Genomic DNA, 16,635 nt, shown 5'->3' with positions numbered 1-16,635 from the left:
TCTGTAATGGAGGGAAAAAAGCATTATTATTTTACCATAAATTTTCCAATTAAATTCCATGAATTTTCACATAAAATTCATTAACTTACTTGTTAGGTAAATATATTAAAAAAAAGGGAGAAAAACATAATGACTGAATTGACAACCTTCTCCCTTAATGCTGTCTATTAAAAACACTCTAACAACCAGGTTGATTTGATAAAGTTTTTAATTTCATGCAATGTATTACTAGAAAAAAAAAAAAAAAAGGGTTAAAGAGAAAAAAGACACTAAACACACTAAAATAGGAAAATCTTCTTTTGCAAATAATAATTGAATGACAATTAAGTCTAAAGCAATGGAAAAGTTATTTTAAAGGCGACTGCATTTATTGCGTGACTGTATTTATTGCCAAAATACTTAATTATTTGTATCAGTGGTTATAAAATACCACAAAAGATAAAATTTATTTTAAAATTCTTACAAGATATTCCGTGACTTTTTTTTATATTTGACACATAAATAAACGTTTGCTAATACAATTAAGAATTTAATTAATCAGATATTTCAACAAAAAACTATTAAATTTTATTTAGATTTACTTAAATTGTATAGCAAACAACAAAAAAAGCCAAATACCAGTCCGACTACTAAAAGTTAAGTTTTAAAAAATTGCAAATTCTTAAACAATTTCAATTAGTTAATTAAATTATTTTTTTAAATGTTCACTTGTTTATACTGAACTTATTTAAATTATGAACATAAAAGTATAAATTAATTCTGATAGAATTAATTGGCAATCAGCCAAATATGTAACTACCAAGCTGATTTAATATGATCGCTTAAACTTATTTAATCACTGCCAAGACCAGCTGAGCAGACAGGTTGTTTATTTTAAACTATTACACAACTGCAATAATAATGCAAATTCTTATAGTGTTGAAAATTACTAACACCCACCCGTATATGGAATTATGCAACCAAAATACGGATTCTATACGATGTATGTATATAAAGGCATCACCACACCAACTATCACTGCTAAAGATAAAATCAGTCAAAATGTCATACAACATAACCAGACTGAACTCATCAAATTATACAGTTTTTTTCTAAAGAGTAATGATACACAAAGCCAATAAACAACTATGGGTGCAGACACACATAGGCTCGCCCTATAACAACATCCAGCTGAACCCGTATGAGTTCAACACTCCCCCACCTTGTGGGGTTGCGAAAATGGTATTTCTCCACAACATTGATAACAAAGAAAAAATAAATAAATAAAAAACTATCACCATAAAAAATTTACTTAATTATTTATTTATGTAATAACAATTTTTTTTTTAAATGCCAATAAGGATGCCAAACTTTCTCAATATTTAAATAGAGCTTAAAATTTAACCTTCCTATAATGACAAAATTAAAAATTACTACTGCCTTTGCAATCTTATTTATTTTCTTGATTTTTAATTCCTTTCTTTTTATCAAAACAAAATTAGTAGAAAAAAATTTATATAATGATTTGTAAACAAGTTATAAAATTAGCACACACTCAATCAAATGCTAAAGTATTGTTAGGTCTTACGTTATAAACAGCTCAGAAAACACTAAATGTTGTATATCTTGGAATAATCGGCATTATGTAAAACTAACACAAAAATTAACTTCTAAAAATATTTAAAACTAACCTACTTTTACCTAAAAACGTTTTTTTAGAGCTAACTGTTTTTTTTTTAAAAAACATTAAAAAAATTGACATTATCCAATATTTACATAAAGAATAAATATGATTAAATATTAGATCATATAGGAGAATAGTTATAAAAAATATTTTTGGGGTATTAAAAATTGTTGTAGAATTGTGTTAGATTAAAGGGGACTACTCTTTAATCTAATACAATTAGGTAGGTAGGTATTTGACTAGACCTACCTACCTACCTACCTTTCTTCAGTTTTTGAAAACAAATTTCAACAGTTAAATAAAATTGCAAATAAGATTAACAGAAAACTTACTGGAGAATAAAGTAAAATCAACAACAAATATCATTATTATAAAACAAGTAATCAGCAAAGATATAACAAAACTACTTACTTTTAGTCTGTGGAGTGTACTGCATTCAATCAACTTACTTGTTTGCACTAAAAAGTATCATGTTCGGCACCATCTAGCAAGTGTGTTCAAATTATGAAAAAAATCTAGTAAGACTGTTCATCACCAGTTAAAACAAAAATCCATAACTTAATAAACAGAGCCTTAATTGGCTTTTCACACGTCCTCAATGCAAATAGAAAAGAACATCCAATTGCAAGCATACATGAAGCCATTGCCAACATACCAGAAATCCAAGTCAAGAATGTTAATAAGAAATGCTGAAATTGCCCCAAAATTTCTCATAGTTCATAACAGCATAGACTTCATGAATTTGAATTGAAAACACATCAAGAGAGTATTTAGTAAGGAAAAAAATCCTTTACATCAATGGTTCTTCAGTAATTGTAATGAAGGAGTACTTCAACACGTGACATCTAGTTCTACTTCTCACAATACAAAAATTTACAGAAAACAAATGGACAGTGGAGACCTATTTATGAGTTTGGACAGAAACCATTTCACAAGTTAAAAATATGTTTGACATACAATTTCACAACTATTTTCAAAGAAACTTTCAGTGTAAATAACTATTGAAAATGAAAATACTGTACAAATCTATAAAGTCAAAATAATACAATAAAATAATTTTTGTTAATATACTTTGTTTTTAATCAATTGTAAATTATTAACAAATAAAACTGAACCCAGTTATTTTGAAGGAATTTCTTACACTATTTTGTAGTGGTTTACTGAAACTTTTAAAAATATAATAAAAATTAAAACCAAATTAACACATATTAGCAGTAAGTAACTTCAATTTTATATACATATAATCCAATTTTCCTATTTTAATAAACAAGTACTATTAAATACACAAAGCAACAGATTTCAAATCCTCCCTTCCCCTCATTCCAATATTGATGTAATTTTTCCAGCACATACTGTAAAGATGTTTTTACGATAAGCGTGTAACACAATACAACAGAAAACACAAAAAGAAAACTTACAGCATACCATCCATTTTAATTCAATACTTTAAATGTGCACCTGTGTTGTGTGTGTGTGTGTGTGTGTGTGTGTGTGTGTGTGTGTGTGTGTGTGTGTGCGTGCGTGTGTGTGTGTGTGTGCGCGTGTGTGTATGTGTGTGTGTGTGTGTCTCTCTCTCTCTCTCTCTCTCTCTCTCTCTCTGTGTGTGTGTGTGTGTGTGTGTGTGTGTGTGTGTGTGTGTGTGTGTGTGTGTGTGTGTGTGTGTGTGTGTGTGTGTGTGTGTGTGTGTGTGTGTGTGTGTGTGTGTGTGTGTGTGTGTGTGTGTGTGTGTGTGTGTGTGTGTGTGTGTGTGTGTGTGTGTGTGTGTGTGTGTGTGTGTGTGTGTGTGTGTGTGGTTTGGTAAGTGGTTGGTTGTGCATGCACATGTATATATCTGCGGCAAATAATAAACTCCTCTAAACAGTTATTCTGGATTGAAGAGCTCCATGGCAGCACAGTATCCTTGATGTATTGGAGTTTATTATCTACTGTAGTAGTTCAATTACCTGTTAAGATAGAAGTCTAGTAGGAATCTTCAAGAAAGAAATCTACTGGTAAATCTCTTCCAGTGGAGATTGACTGAAAGGTTTATTCATTCTTAAATTTCCCCATGACACACAATTTTTGGATGGGAGAGAGATTTTTCAGAAAAACCTTCCCAGTAGTCTAACCCTTACATACCAGACGAAAAACCAAGTATATTCTGTACCACACATTTAAACTGATTAATGCAAAATTTTCAGTTAATAATGAGGTAGTATTATTGTCATATGTATATTTTAATATCCACTAAGATTAGGTAGAGGCATCCAATGCCAATGAGCAAGTCATAAATTATAAATTCCTTTTGGTAGAATTGTTTGTTTCATTTCATGATCCTTCTGTAGGTGTCAAGAGTCCCATGTGAATGTTTCTCATTAGTTCTCAGGTATCCTAATGGCTTAACAAAAAAAACTAATTACAAATACGATAAAGTTCCAAAATTATTCAAGAAATTCACTGAATGGTTAGAATGAAATAATCAGTTTCTTACAACATGAAAACTTAACTCAAGAAATTCAGTAAAAAAATAAATGCTTATATTGCAGATAAACAGCCTATAAATATGGCGAGCTAAATAAATTGTTTTTTCTAACATTAAAATATTAATAATATTTCTGATTTGAAAAATAATATTTGTATAAAAATTTAATATGAACTAAAACTGATAACAATTAGCACAAATTGAAATCATTAATTGTTCGTCCTAACATAAACTTCAAAATTAAAATATAGATAAAATCATGCTAAATATTGAATACTATATAATCTGAGCCTTAGTTTAAGTCAAAATAAAGACTGAATTTTGTCTATTTAGACACTAACTTTGTTTACACAATCAACATGCATGATTTTATTTTAATCAGAAAATTTTAAATATACTTTTAACATAAATGAAAACACATAATTTGTGCATTATCGCACAGCATACATTTTATTTTAAAGATTAAATAATGAACTAGAGTGAATTTATAAAAAAAATATTATACCAACAATTATTCATTGTACTAACAATTTCAAAAATGTTCTCTTGAGGGATCCTGAAAAATTATCAAGGTGGGCCTTATAGCATAGAGATAAATCAATAAAATGGGCGATCCTTTTTTTAAGGCAATACTATTATTGATTTAATTGAAAAACCTCAATCAAATAATTTTCAGAATAAAAAAAATTTACATTTTTTATCCGACACATGAAAATATAACACCATGTATATCAACCTTCTGTTACACACCTGAAACTAATTCTATAACAGAAAGTAAAAAAGAAAAACCTTTTTCCACAGCAGTACAGAATTATGTCATACTATATAACTTTAAATCAAGGGAACAGGTTTTTCTGATCTATATGCAATATGATTACACAGGTTATAACAACAAAAAAAATCAAAAGAAAAAGAAAAAAATTAACGCAGACAGTGTCTGTAATGATTTTACAAAAGTGAAAAATAATTGTGTTTACATTCCACGAAAAGCAGAAGAAAGGTTGTGTTATATCTGCTAATGCTCAATATTTTTCAAAATACTATATGATAAATCAGTATTATAAAAATGCATTAAAGCAGTTCAAGAATAGACAATAACTCTAATACCGAGTATCTTCATATAAAAATGCAGAACTTTCAAACAAATCTTATAAAAATTAACAGAAAACAAAAAGCATATTACTTTAAATATACATCTTGAAAATTTCTTATGAACCATATTAAAAAAACACCATACACACTGACACCATTAAATATTAAAACTCAGGTAAAACAAGACACAGAGAACACATACTGATTGAAGATGATGATCAACATTGTGTATATGCATCTTAAGTACCAACCAATAAAATTAATGCCCAGCTGAATTTCTGTTGTAAACCAGTTTGTACCATTCCAACCGATTTTCCTGTATATAATTAGAAGTAGGCTAAAAACTAAAAAAAAAAAATCCAGTTGTATTATAGGAGTTAACATGACAATGTGTAAATAAAATATTCATGAAAATAAACTACAGTAGAATATTTTCTAATTGAAATACTCAGTCCATAATAATACATAAAAATAGTTTTATAGAATAGTTTGATGTAACTGTAGGAAGGTATTTATGTTACAAATAAATTTGGTTCAAATAAAAACGTTTTTTTTTTATTCTTGAGTGTTTTTAACATTTTCAAAGGTGACATGTTTTATGACACAGACCAACTACTATTTGAATATCGCACCTAACTTACAATGTAAACACAAAAACAGTTTTATATAGTTTTTATAGGTAACACAAAAATTTTGATTCTTAACTCATAAAAGGATGGCTTACAATCTATAAAATGAGGAATAAAGGAGCACTATGAATTAAATTAATAATAATGTTAAAATTACTTCCATAGCTTTAGAATAGGTGAAAGTAGAAAACTGTTATATATTATATTTTTACTAACATCTCTACATTAAACTGAATTTTTGTTTATTTGATGAATTAATCCATTAATTCAAGGTTCAAATCTTTGTTTTGTTCAAAGCTTTGAACAAAAAAATATGAAAATAGAATTTTGTAATGTATGAAAAATATCATGCCTAATCAGGATTTAAACCCAGAATCTTGGATGAAAGGCTGAGACACTACCACTCCACCACAGATTGACAAGATGATGATTAATAATTAATAAATTTACCTGTCAATTCCAAACAGTTAAAACAAATGGAATTTTGCTTCAAATCGGCAAAAAGAAACCCACTTACGTAATTGATGAAAATGTTCTTAAATGTGTACAAGACTTTTACAAGAATGATAAGCACAGATGAATGATGCCAGGCAAGAAGGTTAGTGTCTCTGTAAGACAAGCTGATGTGAAGAAAATTAATATTCAAAAAAGCTTATCTTGTGTAACTTAAAAGAACTGTACACAGCCTTCAAAGAAAAACATAATTTAAAAATTGTTTTTCAAAATTTGCTGATTTAAGACCTAAATTTTCTGTTCTGGCAGGTGGGTCAGGTACTCACTCTGTTTGTGTGTATATCACACCAAAATGTAAAACTCACGTATCTGCTCTAAAGATGAAATTTGATTATAAAATTCTTCTTTCAACAATGATATGTGATATAGAAAATGAAACGTGCATACTGTCACAATGTGAAAAATGTCCAGGCACTAATGAAGTGCTCAGATTATTCGAAGAGCTGAGATGATTTTGATTCTGAAATTAACTTCAAACAGTGGGTTTCTGTTGACCATTGTGAACTAACTACTCAAAGTCTTCCATTTCAAGTATATTTAGATAAACTTACTGAAAATTTAAGTAATCTGAAAAGACATCATTTTATTGCAAAGAAGCAAGCTAATTTCCTCAACATTAAAATGGAAAACTTGGAGGGTGGCTGTATTGTAATGGGAGACTTCTCTCAAAATTTTTCATTTATGATACAGAATGAAGTCCTGTCATATCACTGGTCAAAACGTATGCCACAGTACATCCATTTCTCATATGTTTTAAAAAAGAAGGAAAATTACAAAGCCAAAGCTACTATGTGATTTTTGAGTACTTGAAGCACAATACTACATCATTCTTCTGCTTCCAAAACCAAATTTATTTATAACTTGCTTTTAAAATTAAAAACTTGCTTTTTACTTGCAGTAAAAACACTGTTACCACAAGTTAAACCATATTTTTATTTTTCTGATGGCCGCTCAGCCCAGTATAAAAGCAACAAAATTTCATAAATTTGTGCTACCATTAAGAAGATTAGAAATCTGTGACTAAAGCAAGCCTTCAACAATCAAACTGTTACACCTTCTGAAATGTACAATTATTGCAGAGACAATATTAAAAACATAACATTTATTTTCTGCTCTAATAAAAATGTTCAAGTGACTGAAAAATACCTCAGTTCTCGTTATCAGGTAATCACAACAGTTCCAGAAACAAGAATCATTCACAATCATGTTCCAACAAGTCAGAAATGTATTCTTAAAGTCCAGGCAACCTCTGAATTAGAAACATTTATGCTAGTATCGGTACACAAGGACATTAGTGTTTCTGATTGCTTTATGGGTTTACTAAAGCCAAAATGTAGAAATTATGTCTGCTGCATATACGATGGCAGGTGGTGGTTAGGCGAAGTCACTGAAGTTAAAATGCATGAAAATGAAGAAGAATATTGAATACGCATTTTTTTGCATTCGCATTGTCCTGGTACTTCATTCAAGAAATCATTGAGGAATAATCAGACATGTTGTCAACTGGAAAATATTTTAAAGATTATCATGTCTTCAGAACTTTTTCTATCAACTACTGGAGGAGAACACAACACTACACCAAAGATGAATGAAGACTTATCAGTTCTACACAATAAAAAAAATGGCAAGAGCACTAAGTTTTGTTAATTAAGTTTATCAAAAAGTGCAAGATTTATTCATAACTTCTTTTAGCAATTGTAAAATAATGTAAAAGTGAATTGGAGAACTTGTTAATGTATTTGAATTGTTTATAATTTTGTAATTATTATTTAACATTCTGTAATTGACTATTTATTAACTATCAATATATTCATTCTAATGAGTTTAATGGTAATTTTTATAGTTTGAAAAAAATACTTATCAGTATTTTTGGATACAATGTTTATGGTTAGAAGGAACAGGGTTTTTAGTAGTAATGTTGGCTTCATTACTCGTCAAACCCTATCAGTAACAAAATAAATTGTATATGGCTTTAAAGTACCTAAAACGTACTTACTACTATAAAAATTTCAGATTTTTGCCACCTGTCCCACATGTGAGTTTTGGCCACAAAAATGAGACATTTTCAGGATCTTCGGTTTGTCGGCTTTTTTTTTAATGAAGGACAGTAAGTAACAGTCCAATTTTTGTTTTATAAGTACTGCAAGTACCTAAGAGTTAAAAGGTAAAAATCAGGCCTGTTACTACCCTAAGCCCTTCATTATTTATTTTGGGCACAAAATTTGAAAAAACAACAATACGTAAACATAACTTACAAGATTTGGTTATGAAACAAAATAAATTTTAAGTACACTAAGATGAAGTTCTTTACTCTTTCCAAACAGCCCTTTTTGACCGTCTGTATGATGTAAAATAAGAAAAGTGAAATAAAAAGAAAAAAAGAAATAAGAAAAGCTCATGGAAAAAGTAATGAAAATGGTTATTTTCACCTGTGGGCTAGTTGGAAAATAGTCTGTTATTCAGGAAAAAATGTATTTATTCATTCAGAAATATTACTAATCCTTTGGTAATCTCACCTGCTGTCAGATGCTTTTTAATTTCTAAAAAAAACTTTTTATAGCACATATTCAAGATGGTCAGAATATAATTTAACAATAAATCAAGAAATTTAACAATAGTTTCTTCATTTACAGAATCAGATACTATTAACTATGAATATACAGACATAATAAAAAAAATGTACCTGACTATTAATTTTTGAATTCTACGTAACAAAATTACCAAAAAATTGTTCTATGAAAAAAATGGCAATTACTCCTTTATTACTTTCTATCTGCCATTTCATAATTCTTTTTAAAAAAAATCTTACCTCAAAATTGGATTGAGCAATTATTAAAATATGTGGTAGATATTTTTACATCAACTTTCTTTAATAAATAAAAAATTGCAGTATTAAAATATTTGCAAATCTCTATAATGGCAACCACATCAATTTATTAATCTTTTATAACTTAGTAATAATCAGTTTTATCAAAACACATTTTTGTGAGCTAAAATTTTAAGCTTTTCATTATAAACAAAATGATTAACAATTTATTACAGAAAATTGATGACATCATTTTTAGCTGGATTTAACCCCTCAACAAAAATATCACAAAAATTAAATCTTAATTATTAATTATAATTAATATTAAATTAAAAAATAGATTTAATAAGCAATTAATTTTAATTATTTAGAATAATTTATTACATAATTTATATTTAATAAATAATAAAATAAATGTTAAATAAGTTAAAGAGAATCTAAGGGTAGAAAACAAAAGCAAGATGGATTTTAAAGGAAAAGAGTCTTAGAATTCAAAGTGATCCAGAAGGAGAAGAAAGAATGTGCTACCTAGAATGATACCTAAAATTGGAAGAAAGAAGGAAGAGGCACAGTAAAATAACCATTGAAGGAGTATTAGAAACTAAATACTTGCCAGAAATGATCATTCTATGGGGTCCTACAGTGAATGACCTGTGTTGAAAATAAACAAATTTGATAACAATACAGTAAAAGGTTGTACAGCTTTGCACTTATGATAAAATTGCATTATTGTATTGGAGTGGTATTGAGTACAGTATTGTACTAGTACCAATAAAAGTAATTAGTTATTTGTATTCTACTAATTTATTTTATTTTCATTGTGATCATATTTTTTGTCAATTATTTATTAAATTGTTTTGATACTGGTTTTTCTTTGCTTGTATTTTACTTTTTTGAAAATGGAAATTTATTGTCATATAGCAGTAGCAGTCATGCATCTAATGCATGGATCAGCAGACTGAAAGTGTGCCACATTAATGTAAAATGTTTTCCCAAACGCTGTTTGCCAAGTGAAAAGTTTTTTCTAATTCTGCATAAAAGAAACCAGATTATCCTAGAGTTCATAAGCAAGTAAGATTGCAAAGCACAAGAACGCTGGAGTTGAGAAAATGGGTATTAAAACATATTTTAAAAAAATCTAGAGAAAATTACAAGGATTATGATGTTATGTAAACAAGTTGATCATGTGATTGTTTGGAATATTCTGCAAAGCCTACATTCATGTCAGTATCATATACAAAGAGTGCAAGCAATCAATAAAAATTATAATCTCCCGAGATGATAATTTTTTGAGGTAATTTTAGAAAACTTTACAACTAATCTGCCATTTCTAAGTACAATAATGTTCATTGTTGAATCTGGTTGGATTCATCAACTTTCATGATAATAATCATTGGGAAAACAACAAATCCCAGTGTTTGGGATAAATAAAATTCCAAACAATGGGTAAATAATTATAACAAGAAAATTCTTGTGCAGTCAAGGTTTCAGCAACCATTTTCAGTAAAAGTTTGACTTATTCACTACTAGTTTATGTTTCATGCCAGCATGATTGAATGACAAGAATTATTACCACTTCCAAAAAAAATTTCTATTGAATTATTTGGATTAAATTCTGGTAACTAGGAGTTGTATGAGATACTTGCAAGATGATGTCCCACCAAACTTCAATATCAATGCCCACTTGAATGATTACTTCTCTGAAAGATAGTATTGGTCATCGAAGACCAGTAGGTTAGTCCGCAATATCACCTGATCTAAACCCAAAAGAGTTTTAACTATTGGGGGCACCTAAAAAGTATGGTTTACAATACACTAGTCCTTAAGAGTTGAAGATTTATATCAGAGAATTGAAGAAGGTTTTGACTTTGACGATCATAGCTAGATCAGGATTTTTGAAAGAAAAAGATAGCTGTTAAATCATTGACTACTACAACACATTATTGCTATCAATGAAAGCCACATCAAACCTTTGCTTTAGGGAAATTGAAAGTAAAACAGTATGCAATTATTAATAACTGTTTTATGTTTACATTGTTTAAATTCACTTCAAATTTAAATAACTCTACTGTTTATTGTAACTGTGTGTAATTTATTTACTCCTATTGTTTTCCTAAAATGATAAATAATCTTCAATAGGTCAATGTTAAGAGCGGGATCATTTAAAATAGCAAAAAAGGCAGAGTTTTTATTAATTATTATTAGCATTTTAATTGATTTTATTGTTTTTAAGTAAATAAAGGTTCTGAGATATTACAATGAAAATGTTTCATAAGTTATTTTATTTATAATAAATTTAATTATCTATTAATTAGGGTTATGTAAAGTATGAAAAAAGAATTCATACTTATTTAAATTACATAATTTAACAGTGGGGATAAAATCTGACTGAAAATTATGTCATAAAAATTTCTATAATAACTTTGTTGGTTGATGACCAATTTTTAAAAATAAGACATTATTTTGTTTATAATGAAAGGCTTAATATTTTAGTCATACAAATATATTTTTATAAAATAGAGATCAATAGGTAGCTGAAGTATATACACAAGATCCTTTATAAATCCCAAAGGAAAAGATTATATGTGGTCAAAGCAGGTTTCCTTGGAGGCCATTGCAAACAAGTTCTGTCATCTGATCCATGCTGAGCAAACCAGCAGCTGGGGATAATGTCATTCAACCGATCCCAAACAGAGTTGTCAGTGAAGAGGCGCACCATCTTGTTGCCAAATAAAATTCTCTAGTCCATTTGCAGTTAAGGAAAGAGCCATGTATGCAGCATATCCAAATAAGCAACTGTTATGCTTGCTTCAACAAAAAGGAATGGTCTGTAAACTTGCCTTCAGGATATTTCATAGAAAACATTTATTTAATTTTGGAAAGTCCCTTTTGCATTATAAGAATTCATGGAAATATTCTGATCCCTCAGATACAGATATTATATGTGTAAACTTTACCACTAAGATGAAAATTTGACTGATTACTAAACACAATATGATCGTCGTCTTTGTACTGTAACATTTTAATTGTGAAATCCGCGTGAATAGTGAAGACAGTAGACTTCAAAGCCTTTAACAGTTGTAAACAGTGTGGACGCATATGTAAGCATTTCCTTAAAACATTCTACACTGGCATTACTACTTCATTGCTGGCATTCCTAACAGACTTTTAGGGTTAAACAGAAAAGACTCCTTGATACGTTCAACATTTTCTTCAGATCCTCTCAGTCATCCCGAACTCTTCCCTTTACACAGGCATCTAGTCGTTTTAAATTTATTATGCTATCAATGAATTTATTCTCATTTGCAGGTTCACAAGCTTTCTACAGAATTCATGTAGAACTGAATTCATGAACTGCAACTACTGATTCGCCTTTAGCAAACTGCAAAACATAGAAGGCAATCTGTTCAGGAGTGGCTATCTTTACCAACGATGCTGTCAAGCAGAAAGATAGGTAATCAATCTATGGCCATGCATACACTAAAACTGTCCTTTTTACCCTTTGATTCTAACCTTAAGTCAACAATTTGCATATCATCCAAGAGTTATAACAAGTAATTAAATCCTCGATATTCTTTTTTGAACACCAAGTATAATGATTTATCAAATTGATCATTATATTAATAAAATTCAACAAATATTCTTCCTTAGACTTCCTAATCCCTTAAATTGTTTTTGTAAATTTCTCCTTATTTATTACACTAACATTACCATTGAAAAGCAACTGTTTTTAAAGAATAAATTGTAGAAAATTTTACAGAACTTACATACTTATACATATTCGAAGGAGGTAAGCTAAAAATAATATAAATTATCAACTAATTTTCTTTCTTTTAGGTTTTGTGTTTTTTACACAACATACTCATATTTACATACACCATTTTCAAATTAATTTATGAAAATTAACCTCTCTCCAAAGATGAACTGAAATATCAACAAGAAAATTTGTAAATATTAGAGGGTAGTTAAATTATTCTCTTATCCCCAGAAGTAAACATGTGAGATTCAAGATCGAGCAACAATCTCAAAATGGGTATCTTCAAATAATGCAGATATTTTTATTTCATCAGCAAGCTGTTTATTATAAAAATATATACTCAAGACATGCACGTATAACTCATTAAACCCTTGAGTTGCACATACACCTACATGCAACACATATACTACAAATGAATCAACAAAAAAATAAACAAAAATGTGATACTCAATCTCCTGATTAAACATTTCTTGTTGAAGTCTGATTAATCAATATCATTCTTATTGCAACTATTTAACAAATACAGAAAATATTATCAGTGAATATGAAATGTGAGGCCACAAACAATACAGTGATATTGTGAATACTGCTGTACATAGTACACAAGTTAAGTTATTAGTATATAAGTTACGCTATTTCCTGACATATTTCTCTTTTTTTTCTTTTTTTTAAAAATAAACTTTTACTTATTATTTTACATACAGATATTCGTTCTATAATAACATTAGTCAAGAAATGCCTTCCAACAAACCAAGTTAAGACTAATAAAACATTAGATGTTTATTCTAATGATGTAAGTACTAGACTTTACATTAGATGTTCATTTTAACATAGTGAATGCAAGCAAGACTAAAGAAAAATTACATAAAGAACAATGGCTTCAATTATAATAACAATTCTTAGAATGACTACTGTAATTGGCACATACCCACTGCAGAGCAATGGAAATGCCCATAAACAGTGAGCTGTGTATGAGGCAAAGCCTCTCCCCACATGAGTGGAAAAGATCTGCTGTCCTAAAGAGCGGCACCACTATTAGTAAGAGTCTGATGCCAAGATGGGGCACTGATTAGTTGCACCGGTGGGCTTCCCCAACTCCTGAGTATTCAAGTTAGCCACCGAGGGCATTTTGTACCCAAAAGGAGCCATGATAAAGTTCTACTGCATATCAATACTACCAGCAGCACCCATTACCCAAGCTAGTTGGGATTGGGTAGCTTAACTGATAATTTCAAAGAAGTATGCCTTATGATGCAACGTACACCCAGATCAAAGTAGAGTTTGGCCTTCACCCACTTGCCTGCCTCCTCAAATTGACGAGGTTTTTCTCATGATACCGCACGTCATTACTACCGGCCGCATTCATTACCCAAACATGTTGTCTATATATGCAGGAAATATAGCTCTCTCCCAACCACTCAACAACCAATGGGAATAAACCCCCTGTACCATCTTCTTTCTTTTTCTGTTTAGCCTCCAAAATTGAAACCCAACCACCAAAGAACACTGGTATTCCACAATATAATATTCAAATCCGTATAAAAGTAACTGCCTTTACTAAAATGACAAAAATTTATTCACAAGAAATATTACATCTTACAATTCTGAAGCTATAATTTGATTATTTTCAAAATTATTCATCTATTTGTTTAACAATTTAAGTTTATTTCCAGCAGCATAAGTTATGATGATTACAGCTGAAAACATGATAAGAATGAAAAAAAATTATAATTATTACAAAAACAGTAAACTACACTATCAAAAAAAAAAAACAAATCATTTCATTATTATCCATAAGCAGAAGTTACACAGTTAGAATAAAACAGGATATAGAGTTGTTTATTGCTAGGCTTTGCCTTGCTCAGGTCACTTATAGACAATCAATACATTTTATTCATTGTTCCGAGGAAACGTATTGTAGATGTTTAATTATCTCAACAACAAAAGAATTTGTCTAAAATAATAGTTATCAGCCAAAATTTTTTCAGAATAAAATTGAAGCTTGCCAGTCGAAGTAAACTGATGTGGGAATGTGATTGCCTCCCAATGTTTCATATGCGTAGCAAACATTATCTGCATGTGATATTGAACAATCAATCATATTCTTCATTTCCCTCATTCTATTACAAACTGAAATCTTTTGTATTAGCCAGTACTATAGTACATTGATGTCATCTTTGTACATATTGATCAAGAAGTATCTGAACGCTTTTTTTTTTTTTTAGTCGGGTAAAATTAAGTATTTAAGTACTTCAGAATGTGAATGGAGGGGTATTTAAAAAAATATAAAAGAACAATGGCCTCAGTTGTACGGTACCACTAAGAATTTCAGCAGTAATTATGACAATAGATAAAGCGTATTGGAAAAAAATAATAAATTACCTTTAAAAATTAAATAAAATTTTGTATAATTAATAAATTTGACTAATCTATCTTTAATTACAGTACTACGAAAATTCCGTCCTAATTGAACTTTGAGTTGTAAATAACATTAATAAACATTGATGACATACCATCAGGGCAATAAATAGCACAATAATAATTATTTTAATTTAATGATAAGTAAAAATAAAATAATTAATAATAGTAATTAAAATGTTAATAATAATTTGTTTCGAAAGGAATATTTTAGTATTAATATTAATACTTTCTCAAATATTATTTTATATAATAATGGAAAATATTCCCTTACCAGAAAGTTAAATTTTTGTATTTCTCGATGTTTAGAGGTCTTCTGCAAAAAAATACACAAAATTCAGGTTATATCATTTTAAACAGTGATCCACAAATAATGTAACAAACTTTTAGAACATGTACTGGTGAAAATAGAGAAGAAAGATCGTATAAACATAGGTTCCAAAACGCTTCGTTAGCGATTGACATAATTGGTGAAAGATTCGCCCTGATTTCTATACCTTCGGTAAAGTTAAGCCAGATTGTAATTCTTGGGACCCAGAAAGAAGTAAATTAAATTGGAATTAAGGGATAAATTTAGAAATATTTTATGAAATCTGACCTTTAAAAGTGAAAAAAAATCTCAAAATTGTATTTTTTTAATAATTTTGGATAAATCTGGGGTAAAAGACAAAAGATTGATTGAAATCAAAAAAACATATTATTTTACGTTTGGCGTAAAATAACTTTATTAAATGGATAATAAACACATAAAAATCAGAATTTGTAGAAAATTTGATTCTGAGTAAAATTGGGTGAATAAAGTTTACATTTCGAAGTTTATTAAAAAAAATATATATCAAAATGTTGCAAATTTTAACTACGTATTATATGAAACAAAATTTTCAGTATTACAGAACAAAAGAATTAAATATTTTAGAAAGATAAAAAATCAAAATTAAAAAAAAAGATAAAAATCAAATAAAACAACACAACAACAAAACAATTTTTTGAAGGCTCATAAATCAGATCGAAATCTTTGGTTCACGACACTCGTAAATGAAGCATTTCAATACTCATTTCAAAATTCATTTGAATACGCGCGCGCGCGCACACACACACACAGAGGTTGATTGTGTTTGTTGGGCTCTGCTTGGTTTAATAGCTCAGAGGTGGTTTAACCTACAATTACGAAATTTCGTATAGTAGCTTGCGATTGATTGTATTGTATTTTCGGGAAAATCGGGCTGTTAGATTTAATAAAATTTAACTCATATCCATTAAGTTTTATTAAATCAAAAGATAATATTTTTAATTAAT

At 28.9% G+C, this 16,635-nt stretch overlaps 1 protein-coding gene across 1 annotated transcript in view; it reads left to right on the top strand.

The window, feature by feature from the left end:
- LOC142330888 (uncharacterized) overlaps positions 1 to 16,635 on the top strand; it is a 52,865-nt gene that overhangs the window by 11,388 nt on the left and 24,842 nt on the right. The window contains exon 2 of the mRNA XM_075376356.1: positions 13,626 to 13,714. Within this exon, the coding sequence (XP_075232471.1) occupies positions 13,626 to 13,714 (89 nt within the window). The remainder of the gene's footprint in view (positions 1 to 13,625; positions 13,715 to 16,635) is intronic.

This window comes from Lycorma delicatula, chromosome 10 (assembly GCF_047948215.1).
Source record: "Lycorma delicatula isolate Av1 chromosome 10, ASM4794821v1, whole genome shotgun sequence".
NCBI classification, from domain to species: Eukaryota; Metazoa; Arthropoda; class Insecta; order Hemiptera; family Fulgoridae; genus Lycorma; species Lycorma delicatula.
The sequence above is the reverse complement of the archived record's forward strand: the minus strand, read 5'-3'. Positions and strand labels throughout refer to the sequence as shown.